At 33.6% G+C, this 16298-nt stretch overlaps 1 protein-coding gene across 2 annotated transcripts in view; it reads left to right on the top strand.

Annotated features, from left to right (window-relative positions):
- The window catches only part of LOC126747383 (uncharacterized), a 157999-nt gene that overhangs the window by 104565 nt on the left and 37136 nt on the right, over window positions 1–16298 (top strand). For both annotated transcript variants that reach the window (XR_007664172.1, XM_050455969.1), the window contains exon 7: window positions 8377–8602. Coding sequence is in view for 1 of the 2 variants with exons in the window: in XM_050455969.1 (XP_050311926.1) it covers window positions 8377–8602 (226 nt within the window). In the remaining variant the exon portion in view is untranslated. The remainder of the gene's footprint in view (window positions 1–8376; window positions 8603–16298) is intronic.

Here is a 16298-nt window from a genome sequence, read left to right as displayed (position 1 = left end):
TGACCGCCTAAAGTTCCGCATAAATTCGATATAAATTAAAGACATGATTTTTTGAGAAAGCGCTCGAACCCGTCGATTTTTATTTTAAGTTGCGCATTATTTCACATACATTTTTGTATACAGGGTGGAACAAAAAAAAAGACACGACGTCATCGGTCATTTTTTTAAATGGAATGCTATATTTTTTATTACATTTATGAAATATAGGCGAAATTCCAAGCAAGTTTCGTATAACACATCTTATCTCAAAACTCGAACTGTTTCAGAAATATTTACATTTAACCAACAAGGAAGCAAGTAAGTATGTCTATTTACAAATTAAGATAAAATCGAGGATAAAATGTTATAAACTGTTAAAACTCTTATTAATGTATCAAGTGTTGGTGTATGTATCAACGATACGGTCACCGACCATGGCGGAGACCGGAGGTGCATCACGCGAGTGTCACCGTTCTACGTGTTACAAGTGTAAACAAGGTTTTGATGATATTAAGGGAATTATCGAATGTACGGAGTGTAACGAGTTTTTCCATGGAAAGTGTGAAAGTATTGATCTAAGAGGATTCCACTTAAAAAAACAAGTTGGAAATGTAAAACATGTACTGACAGTAGCAACAGACCCGAGAGATCGAGGAAAAGAAGCCGAGTTGAGGATCTATGCATCGACCAAAACTTGATAGATCATATGAATTGTACCTTAGACCTATTAGTGAGTAAAACTAATGCACTTAATGAAAAAGTTGATATACTGTTGGCTGAAAACATCAGCCTTAAAAAAGAAATTGCATATTTAAAAAGTATGCAAGTAAAAAATAATATTGTTGAAAAACGGGTGTCTGAGAAAGCCTCATATGCATCGGTCACCCAAAGTAAGGTCTTAGTTGTTAACCAGAAGGGCGCGATTCCAAAGGATATTAAAAAAATAAAGGAAGATTTAAAAACAAAAGTAAATCCAACAGACATCGGAATCGGTGTAACACTGGGGAGAGCAACAAAGAAAGGTGGATTAATCTTAAACTGTGGCACGGAAAAAGAAATTACCAATATCCAATCAGAAATTCAAAGCAAACTTGGTGAAAGTTATAGTGTTGATAGACCCAAAATGTTACAAAGACGTATTAAAGTGGTAGGTGTAAATGAAAATGAAAATGTGAATAGTGACAGTGATATAATAACAAAGGTAATAAAGCAAAATGATTTAAATAATAGTTCAAAAAATTTTAATATGAGGGTAATATGGCGAACAAATATTGTTAGAAATAGATTTAATTTAATATTTGAGGTGGATGAAAATACATACAGTTTGATTATAGGAAGAGAAAGAATCAATATAGGATGGAATCGCTGTCCTGTGTTTGATGAATATGGCATTATTATGTGTTACAAGTGTTGTCAATATGGTCATGTTAGTAAAGACTGCACACAAAGCAAAGTTTGTCCAAAATGTAGTGAAAATCATGACAGTAAAGAATGTAATAGTATTCTTGTTAAATGTTCAAATTGTATGTTGTCGAATAAAAAATATGGCTTGTCTCTTAATATTAATCATGTGGTTTGGGATAGAACTAATTGTGAAACTCTTAAAAGAATCGAAAATATTCAAAAGGGTAAATTTATTAAATAGCAATTAGATTCTGAAATCTTAGGTTCAAGTATTATATATTTTAATTGCCAGGGATACTTAAATAATAAGGATAATATTAATGTATTTGTAAGTGATTGGCAGCCTCAGCTTTTGCTTTTATCCGAAACTCATGTTTGTGCAGATATTGATTTGTGTGAGTTGAATGTCGATGGTTACCATATTGAACAGTGCTTGACAGATAATAAAAGAACTGGTGGAGTCATGGCAATAATAAGAAGTGATCTCAAATATAAATTAAAATATATACAGTGTGTTCAAAGTTATGTATGGTGTCTATCGCTAGAATTTTCAATATCAAGAGTCAAATATCTTTGTACTGTTTTATATCATCCACCTCAAACTGAAAATGCAAAGTTTGTGGACTTTTTTATTGATTATCTTGTATAGGTTAGTGCGTTTGAGGGTGTCAACATTATTGTAGGAGACTTTAATTTTGATTTACTTAAACCTTCGTTTTATGGTGAAAAAATTCTATCTTCCATATACTCAAATGGTTTTTCTCAAATTGTTGACTCCCCTACTCGAATCACAGATAGAAGTCAGACATTAATTGATTATATTGTGACCAATAATGCGAATTTGTCATTTAAGGTTCATTTAACACCCAAGATAAGTGATCATTGTATTCTGGCTGTACATCCTGCTCTGAAAATAAATGAAAACCGTGATGTGATTATTAATCGTAGGTGTATGAAGAGCTACAATGTAAACCAACTCCATGATTATCTTTATGATACTGAATGGACAAATAATAGTGCGGATGTGAATATTTTGGCAAGTATTTTTGTTGATAGTATCACAAATATATTAAATTCTATGTGCCCAAATAAAACCATTGTTCTAAAACAGAAATATTTGCAAAAAGATTGGATTACGTTTGATATCCGTGAGAGAATGAATGTAAGAGATAAGTTATATGTTAGGGCTGTTGTAGAAAAGGATGATGGAGTATGGAGGGAATACAAAAGAGTACGAAACTTAATTGTTAATCAAATTAAAAATGAAAAAGATAAATATTTTAGAGAAGTTATTGATGAAAATAAAAAAAATCCGTGTGAAATGTGGAAAAACCTCAAAAAGTTACTTCCTGGAAAAAATATTTTATTGCCAAACGAAATTAAATTTGATGACCAAATGATTTCAAATGAATTTCAAATTGCAACAAAGTTAAATAAATATTTTATAAATAGTATAATTGATATTATCAATAGTATTCCAAACCATTCTCTCTCTTATGACACCTTTGTCAATCCCCCTAATATTCAATATCCAGAGTTCTCAAATTTTAAAGAAATATCCCTAACTCAATTAAAGATAATTCTGAAAAGCATGAAGAATGTCGGAGGCGGAGAAAATGGAATTTCAAAAAAGGTTTTGTGTGACGTATGTAGTGTGGCTGGAAATCGACTTTTAAATATAGTAAATACATCACTCTCAAGCGGAGTATTTCCAGAGGCTTGGAAAGTGTCAACAATAATCCCTGTACCAAAAGTACTAAATACTATTTCCCACAATGAGTTTAGACCAATAAATACTGTGGAGGTTTATGAGAAAGTGTTAGAAATTGCTGTAAAAGAACAACTACAAGAATACTGTGATTCTAACGACATTTTCGTGATAAATCAATCAGGTTTTCGTGAGCGTCACTCATGTGAATCTGCTGTAATTAATATATGCGATACCTTCTTAAAAGAACTGGATAAGGGCAACTTTGTTCTGGCTGTGTTTCTCGATTTTAAGAGAGCATTCGAGACTGTAAATAGAGCTAATCTGTTGAAAAAAATGGAAAAGATGGGTATTAAACATAAAGTTTTAATGTGGTTTAAATCTTACTTACAAAACAGGTCACAAAAAGTCAAGTTTAAAAACAGTGTGTCAGAATTACTAATAAATGAATATGGAGTACCTCAGGGAACTGTTTTAGGTCCCCTGTTATTTCTGTTATATATTAATGATATCGTCAATGTTATAAGTGGTTGTAAAATAGAGCTTTTTGCTGACGACACTATGATTTATTTAATCGGGAGGGATCTAAATGAAATGCAAATAATTCTTAATAATGATTTATCTAATTTATTTAAATGGCTTTGCAGTAATAGTCTTTGTTTAAATACATCAAAATCGAAATTTTGTTTATTTGGGAAAAAGAGCAAATTAATGCACATCAATGTGAAAGATATTAACATTGTGGTAAATAATGAAAAGATAAAATATGAGAGTCAAATTAAATACTTGGGAGTAATATTTGATTGTAACTTAAATTTTTATGCACACGCTGATTACATAACTAGAAAATTTTCCAAAAAAATTGGTTTTATTGCAAGAGTAGGAAAACAATTATCAATGGCTACAAAACTATTACTGTATAATAGCATTGCAGCTCCGCATCTTGAATTTTGCTCAACAATTTTATACAATTTACCAAACTTTAAAATTGAACAGTTACAGCTTGTACAGAACAGGGCAATGAGAACTATTTTGAAATGCAATAGATATACCCCAATCGTAATGATGCATAACGTTCTGAATATGTTGTCTGTTAAACAAAAAATTATGTTTAGCATCTATGTTTTTTTGTATAAAGTTAAAAATAATATGTTACCACCATATATTTGTAAGAAGGTGAAGTTTTTTAGAGATGTTCATCATTATCAAACTCGAAACTGTAACAATTTCATACTCATCAATAGGTGTAACTCTAACCAGATGTTAAATTCTGTCCTACAGAGAGGCTTACAAGATTTTAATAGATTACCAACCAGCATAAGAGACTGTGATTCTGTAAATAATTTTAAAAGGCTGGTTAGGGCACATATATTGTCCTAGGATTTTTGTTACCTTTACCTAATTGTTTTTTTTATTTTCATTTTGTTTATCTCTTATAATATGTTGTTTAGGATCACTATTTTAGTTTAACACTTATTTTAAGTTTAATTTAAGTATATGGCTTGAATTATTATAGTAAATATATGTGCAGATAAATATTGTAGTGAAGCGAGAACAATGATGAGGTGTTTGTGGTTGGCAGAAGAGCTGTTTTTGTTATCCATGGAACAACCGGGATTTGACATGGTCTCTCCAAAAAAACCAGGACACCCTGTATTCGATCAATTTCACCAGCCAGGTAATTAACCTCATGACCGTGATTCACCTATTGGCGTAACATTTTATGGTTATTTGCGAGCACTGCAAATTTTGATTACATTAATTGTTTTGTTTAGATCCACATGTTAATAGTAACCTCAAGTGCATATGTATATTATATTTTTTACACAATAAGCGTATATGGATTAATTTATAAGGGTATATTAATAATTATTTAATTAATAATATTATTGTAAAGTTAGTAAGAGCGCTTTAGGTTTATGTATGTGGTAATTTTTAAAAAATTTCTGAACCAGTTTTGGTGGCGGGGTGCTTAGGTCGCCGACATAGCAATGTTTAGACGGACCGGAATATTGCGGTATTCCTTGGATTAACCGGGATGCTGCTGTTCCTGGTAAAACCGGGGCGTTGCAAGTGTCGGGGATCGGGATACCCAGCATTTGTCATTTATTGCTTATTTATATATGTACTCTTGCTGACTAAATATGTTGTTGAATTAGCTTTATGAACATTATTGATATATGTATCTTTATTTATTTATTTATTTTTTTTTTTGGGAAATTTGTTGTTTTTGTATGTAGCTATTTATGCTAAATAAAGATTATTATTATTATTATTATTATTGTTCAAACTGATCCCCATTCACTTCTTGGCAGAAAGCAAGACGGTTTACAAACTCATGTAAAACACTATCAATTATTTCGGGTTAGTACGAGAGCTAGCAACGGACCAACAAAATAATATCACATCACTGTTCACATTTAGATCGGCCTGGCTGAAGGTTAACAATCGAATTACTGCTTGGCAAATTAATTTTGGGTTTATAGTTACTTAAATAATATCATATAAAAATTTTAGCCATACAAAAATATTTCCAAAAAAAAGAATTAAAATTCAAAATTGGCGTTTGGCAGAGTTTAAACAACATCAAAAATGCCTGGCAATAATATATTCGTGTTGGTAAAAGTTCAATAAAAATAATAAAAAAAAAAGATTCTTAAAATTTGAAAAATTGATATTTTACCTGTACAGGTACGATGCGCGTTGATGAACCACTACTGCCAGCCAGGTGGCCCGTATGATGTCCAGGAAAGTGAGAGAGAAAGTATATTTAAAAACTGGCCTACCTGAAATTCTCTCTCGAAAACGTTGCCAGCTCTTAGACTAGGTGATATACGTCTAATTTCATATCTATACTCTATTTCAGAAGTGTATAGAGCAATAAACTGGGGAATTCCGTTCTGTTTGGCTACATTTCGTGGTAGTTCATAGGCGCAGGTACTTATAATATTTATGAATTTAATTTTCACGGATTAAATGCCTTTATTTTGAAAGAGATTAAATACTAAATAAATACTTTTAATCCTTTTGTATAGGTACCTATCTTTTAACGCTTTGTAACATGCAAAAATGGGGTCAGGTAATATATACAGACTATAAATACTTTTAAATCATATTTTAAACGTTAGTAGTCACTGCTACGCTGTAGTGTAATCACAATATTATTATCTCAATTTTTAAAAAATGGAGGTATTCAGTCCAACGAAAAGATGTACCCTAGTTTTACTGTGCAAGAAATTGTTGAAAAATGTTCTCGAATGAGTGGAATTGGAAAGTCCACCATTTTCAAATTGTTGCGGGAAAGAAAAGTAGCAGGTCAAGTGGAATCTCCCAAGCAAAAGCCAGGACGACCTACAAAAGTCCTTGATGAAAATGCTAAATGTATAATTCGAAGAAAAGTTCACTCTTTTTATTTTAAAAAGGAAATACCCACCCTAGACAAAATTTTAATGGAGCTTGGCCGAGATGACAGTATTCCGTTGATAAGTAGAAAACTTTTATGGAAAACTTTAAAAAATATGGATTTTGCCTGGGAAAAGCATAACCGCAAAGCACTTTTACTGGAGAGCGACGAAATTGTTTGTTGGAGACGACAATACTTGAGAAGTATCAAGCAGTACCGCAGGGAGCAAAAGAAAGTTTTTTATCTTGATGAGACGTGGATTAACGAAGGTTATATAGTCCAAAAAATGTGGCAAGACAAAAATATAACCAGTGCTCGCCAAGCTTTCATAGAAGGCCTGTCTACGGGTATTAAAGTACCTTCGGGAAAAGGAAAAAGACTTATAATCATACATATTGGAAGCGAAGAGGGATTTTTAAAAGAAGGTCTGCTAACCTTTGAGTCGACTCGCACAGGAGATTACCATGAAGACATGAACTCACACGTTTTCGAGGACTATATGGGCGCAGGTAAAAGGATTTGTAGCAAGACAAAACACGACTTTTAAAATGAAAGATGTTAAGCTACTGTTTGATCAAGTCATTACGGAAGCGACACCAGAGAATTGGCGAAAAGCAGTCCAGCATGTAATTAAGCAAGAGGACAAAATGTGGGTTCTTGACAACCTCATCGATCAGACAGTCGATCCTTTAATTATAATGTCAAGAGGTGATGACAGTTCGTCAAATGACGAAGAAGACTACAATCTATTATAATTTAAAATTGTTATACACTGTTCAAAAAGTGCCAGATCCAAATATTATGTTCAATAAATTTGTGAAAAAAATATATTATTCCATTTAAACAAAAGTAACTTTCTAAAATAAAATGGCATTTAAGTACATTAATTATAAGGTAAAAAACAAGTCCCAGTTGCACGCCTTTGGCGAACCGTTTTCAATGTTTATCAGTGGGTAACAATGGGCAAAACTCATAAATTGACCCAAAACCGGGTGGCACTACCTGCAATGAACGAAAAGAAAGAATTTTACATTGAAACTAATACCCAACTAAGGTAGTGGCATAAAATATTGGTGGATCACCAGGTACCACTTTTGCATACCTAATGAGGTTTTATTGCTCTACACACTTCTGAAATAGAGTATAATTCTATTTTTCAAATCTTCTACGATGTTTGGCTTCTCAATATAAACCATAGTAGTAATATAAACCGTAAGTAGTTGCAGGGATTTAGGTCTGGTGACCTAAATAGCGTTGTCCTGTTAAGTTTTCTTCAAGAAAGTATGGGCCCTATTACTTTATTTTCCACGATACCAGCCCAAACATTAATAGACTTACGGTACTGTGTATGAGCCTCAGTTGCCCAGTGTGGATTTGACACTGACCAGTACCGACAATTTTGCCGATTTACGACACCATTTAAACAAAAAGTTGTTTCATCTGAAAACAAAACTCGTAACACAAACTGACGGTTATTATTGCAAATGTTTATTATGCGAAATAAACAAAAATCGACGGGTCTCAGAAATTTTGCGAGATAAATTTTGATTAGTTTTAACTGAATTTATTCCAGTTAAAGTCACCATACTGTATATGTTGCCGTTAAAAACCCACACATCTTTTTTTGTAAATTCACTGCACTGTTTAATAATACCAGCCGGGACTTCGTAAGATCTCCTTTTATTTGAATGTCACTGTTTTTAAGAAGTTTTCGGTGGAAAAATGGACCTATAAGTTTTGCGTTTTTTTTTTACTTAAAATGAAGCGTACCTTATGCCCCCACAATTTGAACATAACGATACAGGACACCTTGTATAGATTTTGATTAAAGTTTAGCCTAAAAGTTCCAGTTCCAATAGGATTTTTTTATGGTAATTTGCAGGTGCAAAGTCGGTACCTCCTTAGTTTAAACAAAAGGGCCACCTCGATACCGAAGGAGTTACCGAAGCCGGCTTCTAAACCTCCGTGTCCATCTACGAAACCGGCGGTTGCCCTCAAGGCCGGTTCGCCGTTTTCTCGGGAAACCGGCCGGTTCAGCATGCGCACGCAGAAACCGTCACCCGTCGCAGTAGGCGGGGCCCCAAAGACCGGAGTTAGCAAAAAAGACGGTGAGTTCAAATTTTCGATTATATGAGTGAGGATTTCCAAATTTATCAAATAATATTGAAAAGCTAGTAGGGGGAAGTCTTTTCTCCATAAATAAAATGCTAATCCTCTAATTCCAGGAGTGATGCATTTCGGCAAGTGTTCTTGCCATCATCAGACTCTAAAATATATTACAAACAGTTCAAAAAGATATATGATTTTTTTTTTCTTTTGACAGATGACATAAATTATAAAACTGTAAAATACTTACTGAGTTACTTAATACATGCACACATTCTATAAGATTAAACGACGTACCTGTAAGGAAGTTCAATCTGTATTATTCTTCTTCTTCTTCTGCACTGATTTCTCCGGACTAGATTGACAGTGACTGTGATTGACAGTAATGACTATTGACACACTTGTTGTTGTGGAGGTTTGGCAGCGTTGCTGTTTCCCATTAAAGTTTGGTTTCCATTTGGCGGATGACGGAGCGTCATAAATCAGGCAGAGCGACGTAAGAGGAAAATTGGAATTTCGTTGGGAAAATTTTGTAAGTTTTCCATGTTTTAGTATCCGAGCAGTATCATTTTGCTGTGGTATCGCGGAATTTCTATTTTGATAGAGTGAGGCTCCGCGTAGTTTTCACCAAGAGGCAGGGTCAGATCGTGTCGAAGAGAGAGAGTGACAAGTTCACTACCAGTGTCACCTGTCATTGTCTGGTCGGTTGTCAGTTCCTTCTCCAGCCGGTAGCCATCCTGTTATCAGAAAGAACAGTCGACATTTTCTGGTTTTAAGGAAAATTTAGGTTCATCTTGCCGGGAATTCGGTTGAATGGAAAAATATTCCTCCCAAGTTTTGGGGTTTATTTTGATGAACGTCTAGTGGGAAGTTGTAGCCGAGAGGATTTCGGATTGACCTGATATTTTTGGATTTGGTCGGCTGCTCCCACACCATTTATGGGATTTTGAAATTCTCTAACCACAAAACGAGACTCTAGGCCTCGCTCACCACCTTAGGTATGTAGGAACATGTTGGTAATTGCCATAGAATTGATTGTGTGTTTATTTTACTGATTTTTTTTTGTCCTCTATTTTAGAGGCCTCTCCTTTTTCTCATTCTCTCCCCTATTCTCTGGTCTCTTCCTATTCTCTGGTTTCTTCTGGTCATCCCAACACTGTTGGAAACCGGCTTAAGAGCAATCATCAGCACGTGACTTTGCCTGAAATGGATTTAACGCGCTTTATCGGGAAGGTGAGCATTTGGCAACAACGCATCGCTAAAGCAAAGCAGAACACTGTTCGTCTCGCAGCAGACGGGTCAATGTTACCAGAGAGGTTCATCGGGTGGAACCGATTCGTGCATTTTTTAGTTTGCATGCGGTTGGACTTTTTTGCGTTTACTAACAAATAAGTCGCACGCGTATTTTGGTATTTCACGACGTTTGTCTCAGTAAAGAAAATAACATTGTTGTATAAGTTTAATTAAAATATCCTCATGTTCCTCTAGTAATACAGTTTATTCACTATTCAAATGAACGGATTTAATTTATTTATAAAAAATGCTTTTATATAGGAGGGTATTAGTATCACAAATTTAGGGAGAGAAGGAATGAGATATAAAAATGTTTATAATTTTGTCTCACTTTCAAATTTATGTACCTAAAACAGGTTTTAGTAATTAAGATATAAATAATAAATTAGAGACTTCCGTCAAAAAAGGGTAGAAGCAACCCTATAGATCGAAAAAAGAAATTATCTCATTTCCAAATATGCCTAACACTATTATATATATATATACAGTGCATCCCAAAAGTTATGTCCAAATTCATTTAAAATTCAGGGGTATGACCCGTCGATTTTTATTTTAAGCTGCGCATTTTTGTACGTGAAGTTTGTATATATAGGGTTGCTCAAAAATAAATTACGACCATCAACTTCATTTTTTTAAACAAAAGCACCTTTTTTTATTTCATCTGTGAATTTCGCGTGGAATTCTACGTATGTTTCATGCATGATGTCCTATACCTAAAGTCAACAGTTATCAAAAAAAAAGACGATTCCTGTAACAAATAAAAAAAGAACAAAAATTAAGTTAAATGTTCAAAATGGTTGCCATTCACGGCTTGACAATATATAAGGCGATCAATAAAGTCTCGTTGCACATTTTCAATCATTTCCGGAGTTATGGCACCCACTTCTCTGCGAATTCTCTCTTTCAAGTCGTCTAGATTATTTAGCCTATTAAAAAATACCTTCGACTTGAGGTATCCCCACAAAAAAAGTTCATTGATGTTAGGTCAGGCGACCTAGCAGGCCATTCGATGGGTCCTCTCCTTCCTATCCACCGATTGGGAAAGGTTTCATCCAAAAATGTACGCACAGTGACATCATAGTGCGGAGGAGCGCCATCTTGCTGGAAAATTAGTTCTTTGTCAGGATAATCTAGGTTCAATGGATTTGGAAATAAAGCTAGTAATGCTGGAACTAATTCAAATTGGAGAAAATCGAGATACACTTGTCCCGTTAAAGTTTGTTCAAAGAAAAAGGGACCCAGCCAACAATAAAAAAACACGAATGAATAGAATTTTGCTCTGTATAAAAAATCTCAGAGATAAGGTGACTCGTAAGGTGAACTTCAATAATAATGTTTGGTCGTTTTTTTTCGATAACTGTTGACTTTAGGTATAGGACATGATGCATGAAACATACGTAAAATTCCACACGAAATTCAAAAATGAAATAAAAAAAGGTGCTTTCATTTCAAAAAATTAAGTTGATGGTCGTAATTTATTTTTGAGCAACCCTGTATATACAAACTTCACGTACAATCGCTCTTCATCTCCTTCCTGCAACTCTTGATGTTTTTCGAATTTATACGAATAATATTTGTGTTTTTTTTAAGTGCGCAATACCGTTGTATGTTGTTTATTTACCTCTTGCGCAAGAACCCTCGTACTAACCATCTTGCTTTCCTCCACACTCAGTAGAATATTAAGATCTCTGTTCTCTCTTTCTTCGGCTCTATTTTCGATATCCTGAGTTGTTACGTTTAATAGTTGAAATGGACGTAATGGGCTTGGTGGGGAAATAAACTGAAAACTTTTCAGATACTGCTCTAAAACTGTTTCCCGCATAATGCCACTTAATTATGAATATTTTTTCGTCTATTGAATAATTCATACTTGTTTTCAAATATCGACTGTCACTGATTTATCGACACTTTTCCTCACGTCAGTGACAATATTCACTTTACTCGTGCTCGTATGGTTTTACCTGAACTGAAAATTTGCTAATTTTGCAATTACATTACATTGAATAATTCAAGATTAGCTTATTAAAATTTTTTGAAACTTTGCACAAGGCTTTGCCAGATTGGTCTCTTCAAAAAGTTATTTTAAATTTTTTCTATATAATGTACAGGGAAGCCAATAATTGACCCCCTTAAAATTTACATGGGTTTTCCTATGTTCCGCTCGGCGACGCACCACCCGGTATATACAGGGTGTTCGATGGCCATTTTCAGTGTTTGTTGGACTAGTGTTTATGTATGATTGTTATAAATTAATAGGTCGATAAAGAATTGCGATTTAATACAGTTTTTCCAAACACCCAACATTTAATACAGGTTTTCCAAAAAACTATATTAAATGTTAAAATAGTCAATAGTTTGAGAACCGCTGAAGTAAAATCCTTTAAATTAGGTGTAGCCGTAAAGAAAATCAAAAGACCTCTGAAACAAGGTATAACTCGAGCCACTATTCCATTTAAAATTTTTGAGGTTAGTTCCACCCTGGCTAAGGGATGACAGATAGGGGTGGTATTATACTCTGAAAATGTTTCCTCGTGGTAATCTAAGTTGACGGGTCCGAGCGTTTTCTTTTTAAAATCTTTACGAGCCCGACATAGCCGTTTCGTTTACGTTTACCCACCCTGTATATACAGCTCTCATCAAAGAGAAATAAAAAAAATAAATAAATATTAATTTCTTTTAATGTTAATCACCTTTAAATATGCCGTCTTAAACAGTTCTTAGCAATCAGAATACAAAAAATAAATTATGACATACGCGTGAGCTTCATCAAAGGGGCATAAAATAAACCCCAAGTTCAATTAATTTAAAAAAAATGTGTCTCAGTTTTGAACTCGTTACATTAGATTACACTTATTTTTTTGTGTTTATGGATGTTGTGTGTACTTATAATGACGTAGGTACATGTTTTAGAACAAGCTGTATAAAATATAAGACAATATTAAAGAGTTATATAAGTAAGTATACAAAAATGAAAATTATAATACAACAAAGTGGTATATTCTAATGAAAATAGAAAAACCAAACAAATGTAATACAAAAATTGTCATTTACAGCTCAAGTTCTAGATGGGTTTCGAATTTCCATGCCTCTATTATGCCTAGGATCTGTGATTCTACAGGTAGTAGACATTTAAAATAAAAAATCTTTATTTCTCTATCATTTTTTCATTCCAAAATGAATCATTTATTTTCATTTATATATAAATAGTAAAAGCAATGTGGCATTTTTATTCCATATTTGCAGCCATTCTAGGCCTAAACTGATGCTTTTTTGGCATCCTACTTTTTCGTTTAGAATAATAAACTTTTGACTTTCCTTCTTTTCTTTTTTCCATTTCTTAAAAATAAACATAAAAAACCTAATAGTATAAAGAACAACGTGCAGAAAGTTGGAACACCTTCCCAATAAAATACTTCTAAGTGAAATGCCAATCAACATTTCAATTTTGCATAATATTGAATTATTGCTGTTGAACAGTAGCCGATACCGTCGCTTGCACAGATCAAGCCGAACAAGCGTCGCGCGAGTTAAAGGACAACAACCGGCATTTGCTTTTTTAAAAAACAAATTTATTGAGAACAGGGACTAACTTAACTTACAACTAACTTGATTGATAGATAATGACTACATCGATTACTATATTAATTGTTATTGCTCTTGTCTATTACATTATATTTATACGTTCTAAAAATGATGACAATACAAACTACGCTATTTCTAAATAAAGTATGCAGGGTCGGCATAAGGTGGCGGGTTGGTACCCGTAACTCCTCCCTCCTAAGAAATGAGCCCAGGGGTGAATTATATGACAATATGGCTCGGATTCTGTAGGGTTTCTTCGTCGTCACTGGTCGTGGTGGTGGTTTGGTTGGGATGTTTTCTTTTGGTCTGGATTAATTTTCTTGTCTTTCTCAGCAACAGGAAGGCGGCTACAGTAGTCATCAGGATATACAAGATGATGGTCCATACGCTAACATTTGTTATATGGACAGGTCCTTGGCTGGTTTCTTCCATTTTCTTGGCTTGGATGTCCATCATGGTTTGAATGTTCTTAAGTTCATCGAAGTTTAAGCTATTGAGTTCAAAGGGCTGTAAATCAATAGCATTAGGGCGAACATTTAAGTCTAAGGTCAACTTGGGTAATTCAATGTTGTGAAAATGGGTGTTTGTATCGTGGAAACTTCTAATCTGGAAGTCCTGAATTTGTATGGTGCAGCTAGGGTTTAACTCAAGGACAAGGGTGCCTTGGATTGGAATATTTTCTTTATTATGGCCACATTGTTGGACAGCTACGGTTTTTTGGGGTGAAACAATTATCCATTTTTCTTGTTCCAGCTTCTGGATTTTCAAAGACTTGACCTCGGTTTGAATGGCTCGACAATTTGAGGGATGTTTTGAATACAACATCATTTGTACTTCACATGGCGGATCCTCGGATACGCTCAGAGGGCTGTTTTCTTTGCAGAGGTAGGTTTCTGTAGCTACCTCTTGACATTTGGCATTGAACAGTACATATGAGTGTTCATTTAGGATAAGGTATTGACTTTGAGGGATAATTATTTGGTAAATGGAATTTAAGGGTACGGGCAAAGGGTAGAGGTGATATAGTACATAATTTTCAAGTTCAACTATAGGTACCTCTATTATAAAGAATATTTTGTTTTCCTTTGTATAACCCTTAATTTCGACAATTTTTTCGAATAGTAAAATGTTCTCTAAAGTTGCTGCAAATGGTAACTTAGTTTTACTTAAGTTAGGGCCAATTAATTTTATTTCATTTAGAAGTTCTTTTGGGTCGATTATAGAGCTGTGAAATATATTTAATTTCGAGAATGTAATCGCTATTTCGATGTTATCCAAGATATCGTATATATTTTGATACGCATTTATCACTTGAGAGACAAGTATTTCACTTAAAAAGAAAGAGTATGTATTTGTATTATTCAAATTCATTTGTTTAACCACCAATTCTAGTTTTTTTATACGATTTTCTAAAATACGTTGATTATGTGACAAATTTTTGCTTATGCTTTCGAAATGTTCGATAGATTTTTTAGATATGGTTATTTGCTCTTTTATAAACGTTTTTTGAGAATTTTGGTTATTAGAGATTTCCAAAATAGCTTTGTCATATTTTTCAGCATCTTCTTGTGCGAGATTACCAGTTATGGTTTTTATAATGGAACCTAAACCGTTAATAAGTCCACGTTTGTTTCGGTTGTTAAATAAGGGATTTAGTTGTTCAATTTGTAAGTTTACTTTAGCACTTAACGAATTGACTAGATTATAGGAGTTTAAAAAGGAGTTATTGTCAAAGAATTTATGAATTGATTCTTTTAGTTTTATAAAAGTCTGTTCTAGGTATTTGGTTTCTTGGATTATGTCACTTACGTTAAAAATTTGTACAAAAGACCAATAGTCTGCTGTGTTTTGGGCATTGCCGAGTTTAAGTGGTAGTAGTCCAGGGTTCTGGTTGAGGTTATGAAATTGGGGAAGGGCTAGTTCTCTTCCAACGAAGGTGAGGATTCTGTAACAACAGGGGGTTTTCTTAATTCTTTAACGTGAATTGTTGTTACCTTTTTAGATTGTTTATTTTTTACTTTAACTTTATTATGCTGTAGTAGTTGTAGTATTTCGTAGGGGCCTTTAAACTTATTGTCTTTTTTGTTTCTAGTGTTGTTAACTATATAAACAGTTTGACCTATTTTAAATTGTGTTTGTTCTGGTCCGGCAGTGTTATGCTTTTCTACGATTTTTCTTTTTGTTTGATCAATGTTTTCTGTCACTTTTTGGTAAATGTGTTTGACTTTTTCCTTGTGATTCTTAACGTAATCATTATAGAATGTGGGTTCTATAATATCGCAGGGATCTCTACAATTAGTATGTCCAAGTGTTAGTTCAAAGGGAGTAAACTTTGTTGTTGAGTGTATAGAATTATTATAGGCAATTATTGCGTAATTCATTAAAGAAGTTACATTATCTGATTTATGTTTGTGTCTAAGAATTCGCAGGTGTTCAATTAGAGTCGAGTGGAATCTTTCAACAGGTGAATTAGATTCATGATGGAGTGGTGTAGTAAAATGTATTTTGATTTTGTGAGCTTTTAGTAATTCTTGTACAGTTTCATTCTTAAATTCGGAACCATTGTCCATTATAATTTTTTGGGGGATGCCATAAAATGAAAAATATTTTATTAGGGCATTAGAAATTTCGATAGCAGTTTTTCCAAAAATTGGAATTGCTTGTCCTAATTTTGTAAAGGGGTCAATTAATGTTAGGAAGTCTTGATTGTCGAATTTAAATACGTCAATGTGAATTAACTCAAAAGGTTTGCCTACTGTTTCGGTTAGAACCAGGGGAACATAAGGTTTTGTTCTGGAATATTTAGTGAGTTGACATGTTTCG

This window comes from Anthonomus grandis, chromosome 19 (assembly GCF_022605725.1).
Source record: "Anthonomus grandis grandis chromosome 19, icAntGran1.3, whole genome shotgun sequence".
In the NCBI taxonomy this organism is placed as follows: Eukaryota; Metazoa; Arthropoda; class Insecta; order Coleoptera; family Curculionidae; genus Anthonomus; species Anthonomus grandis.
This window is presented reverse-complemented; position numbering and strand designations above follow the sequence as displayed.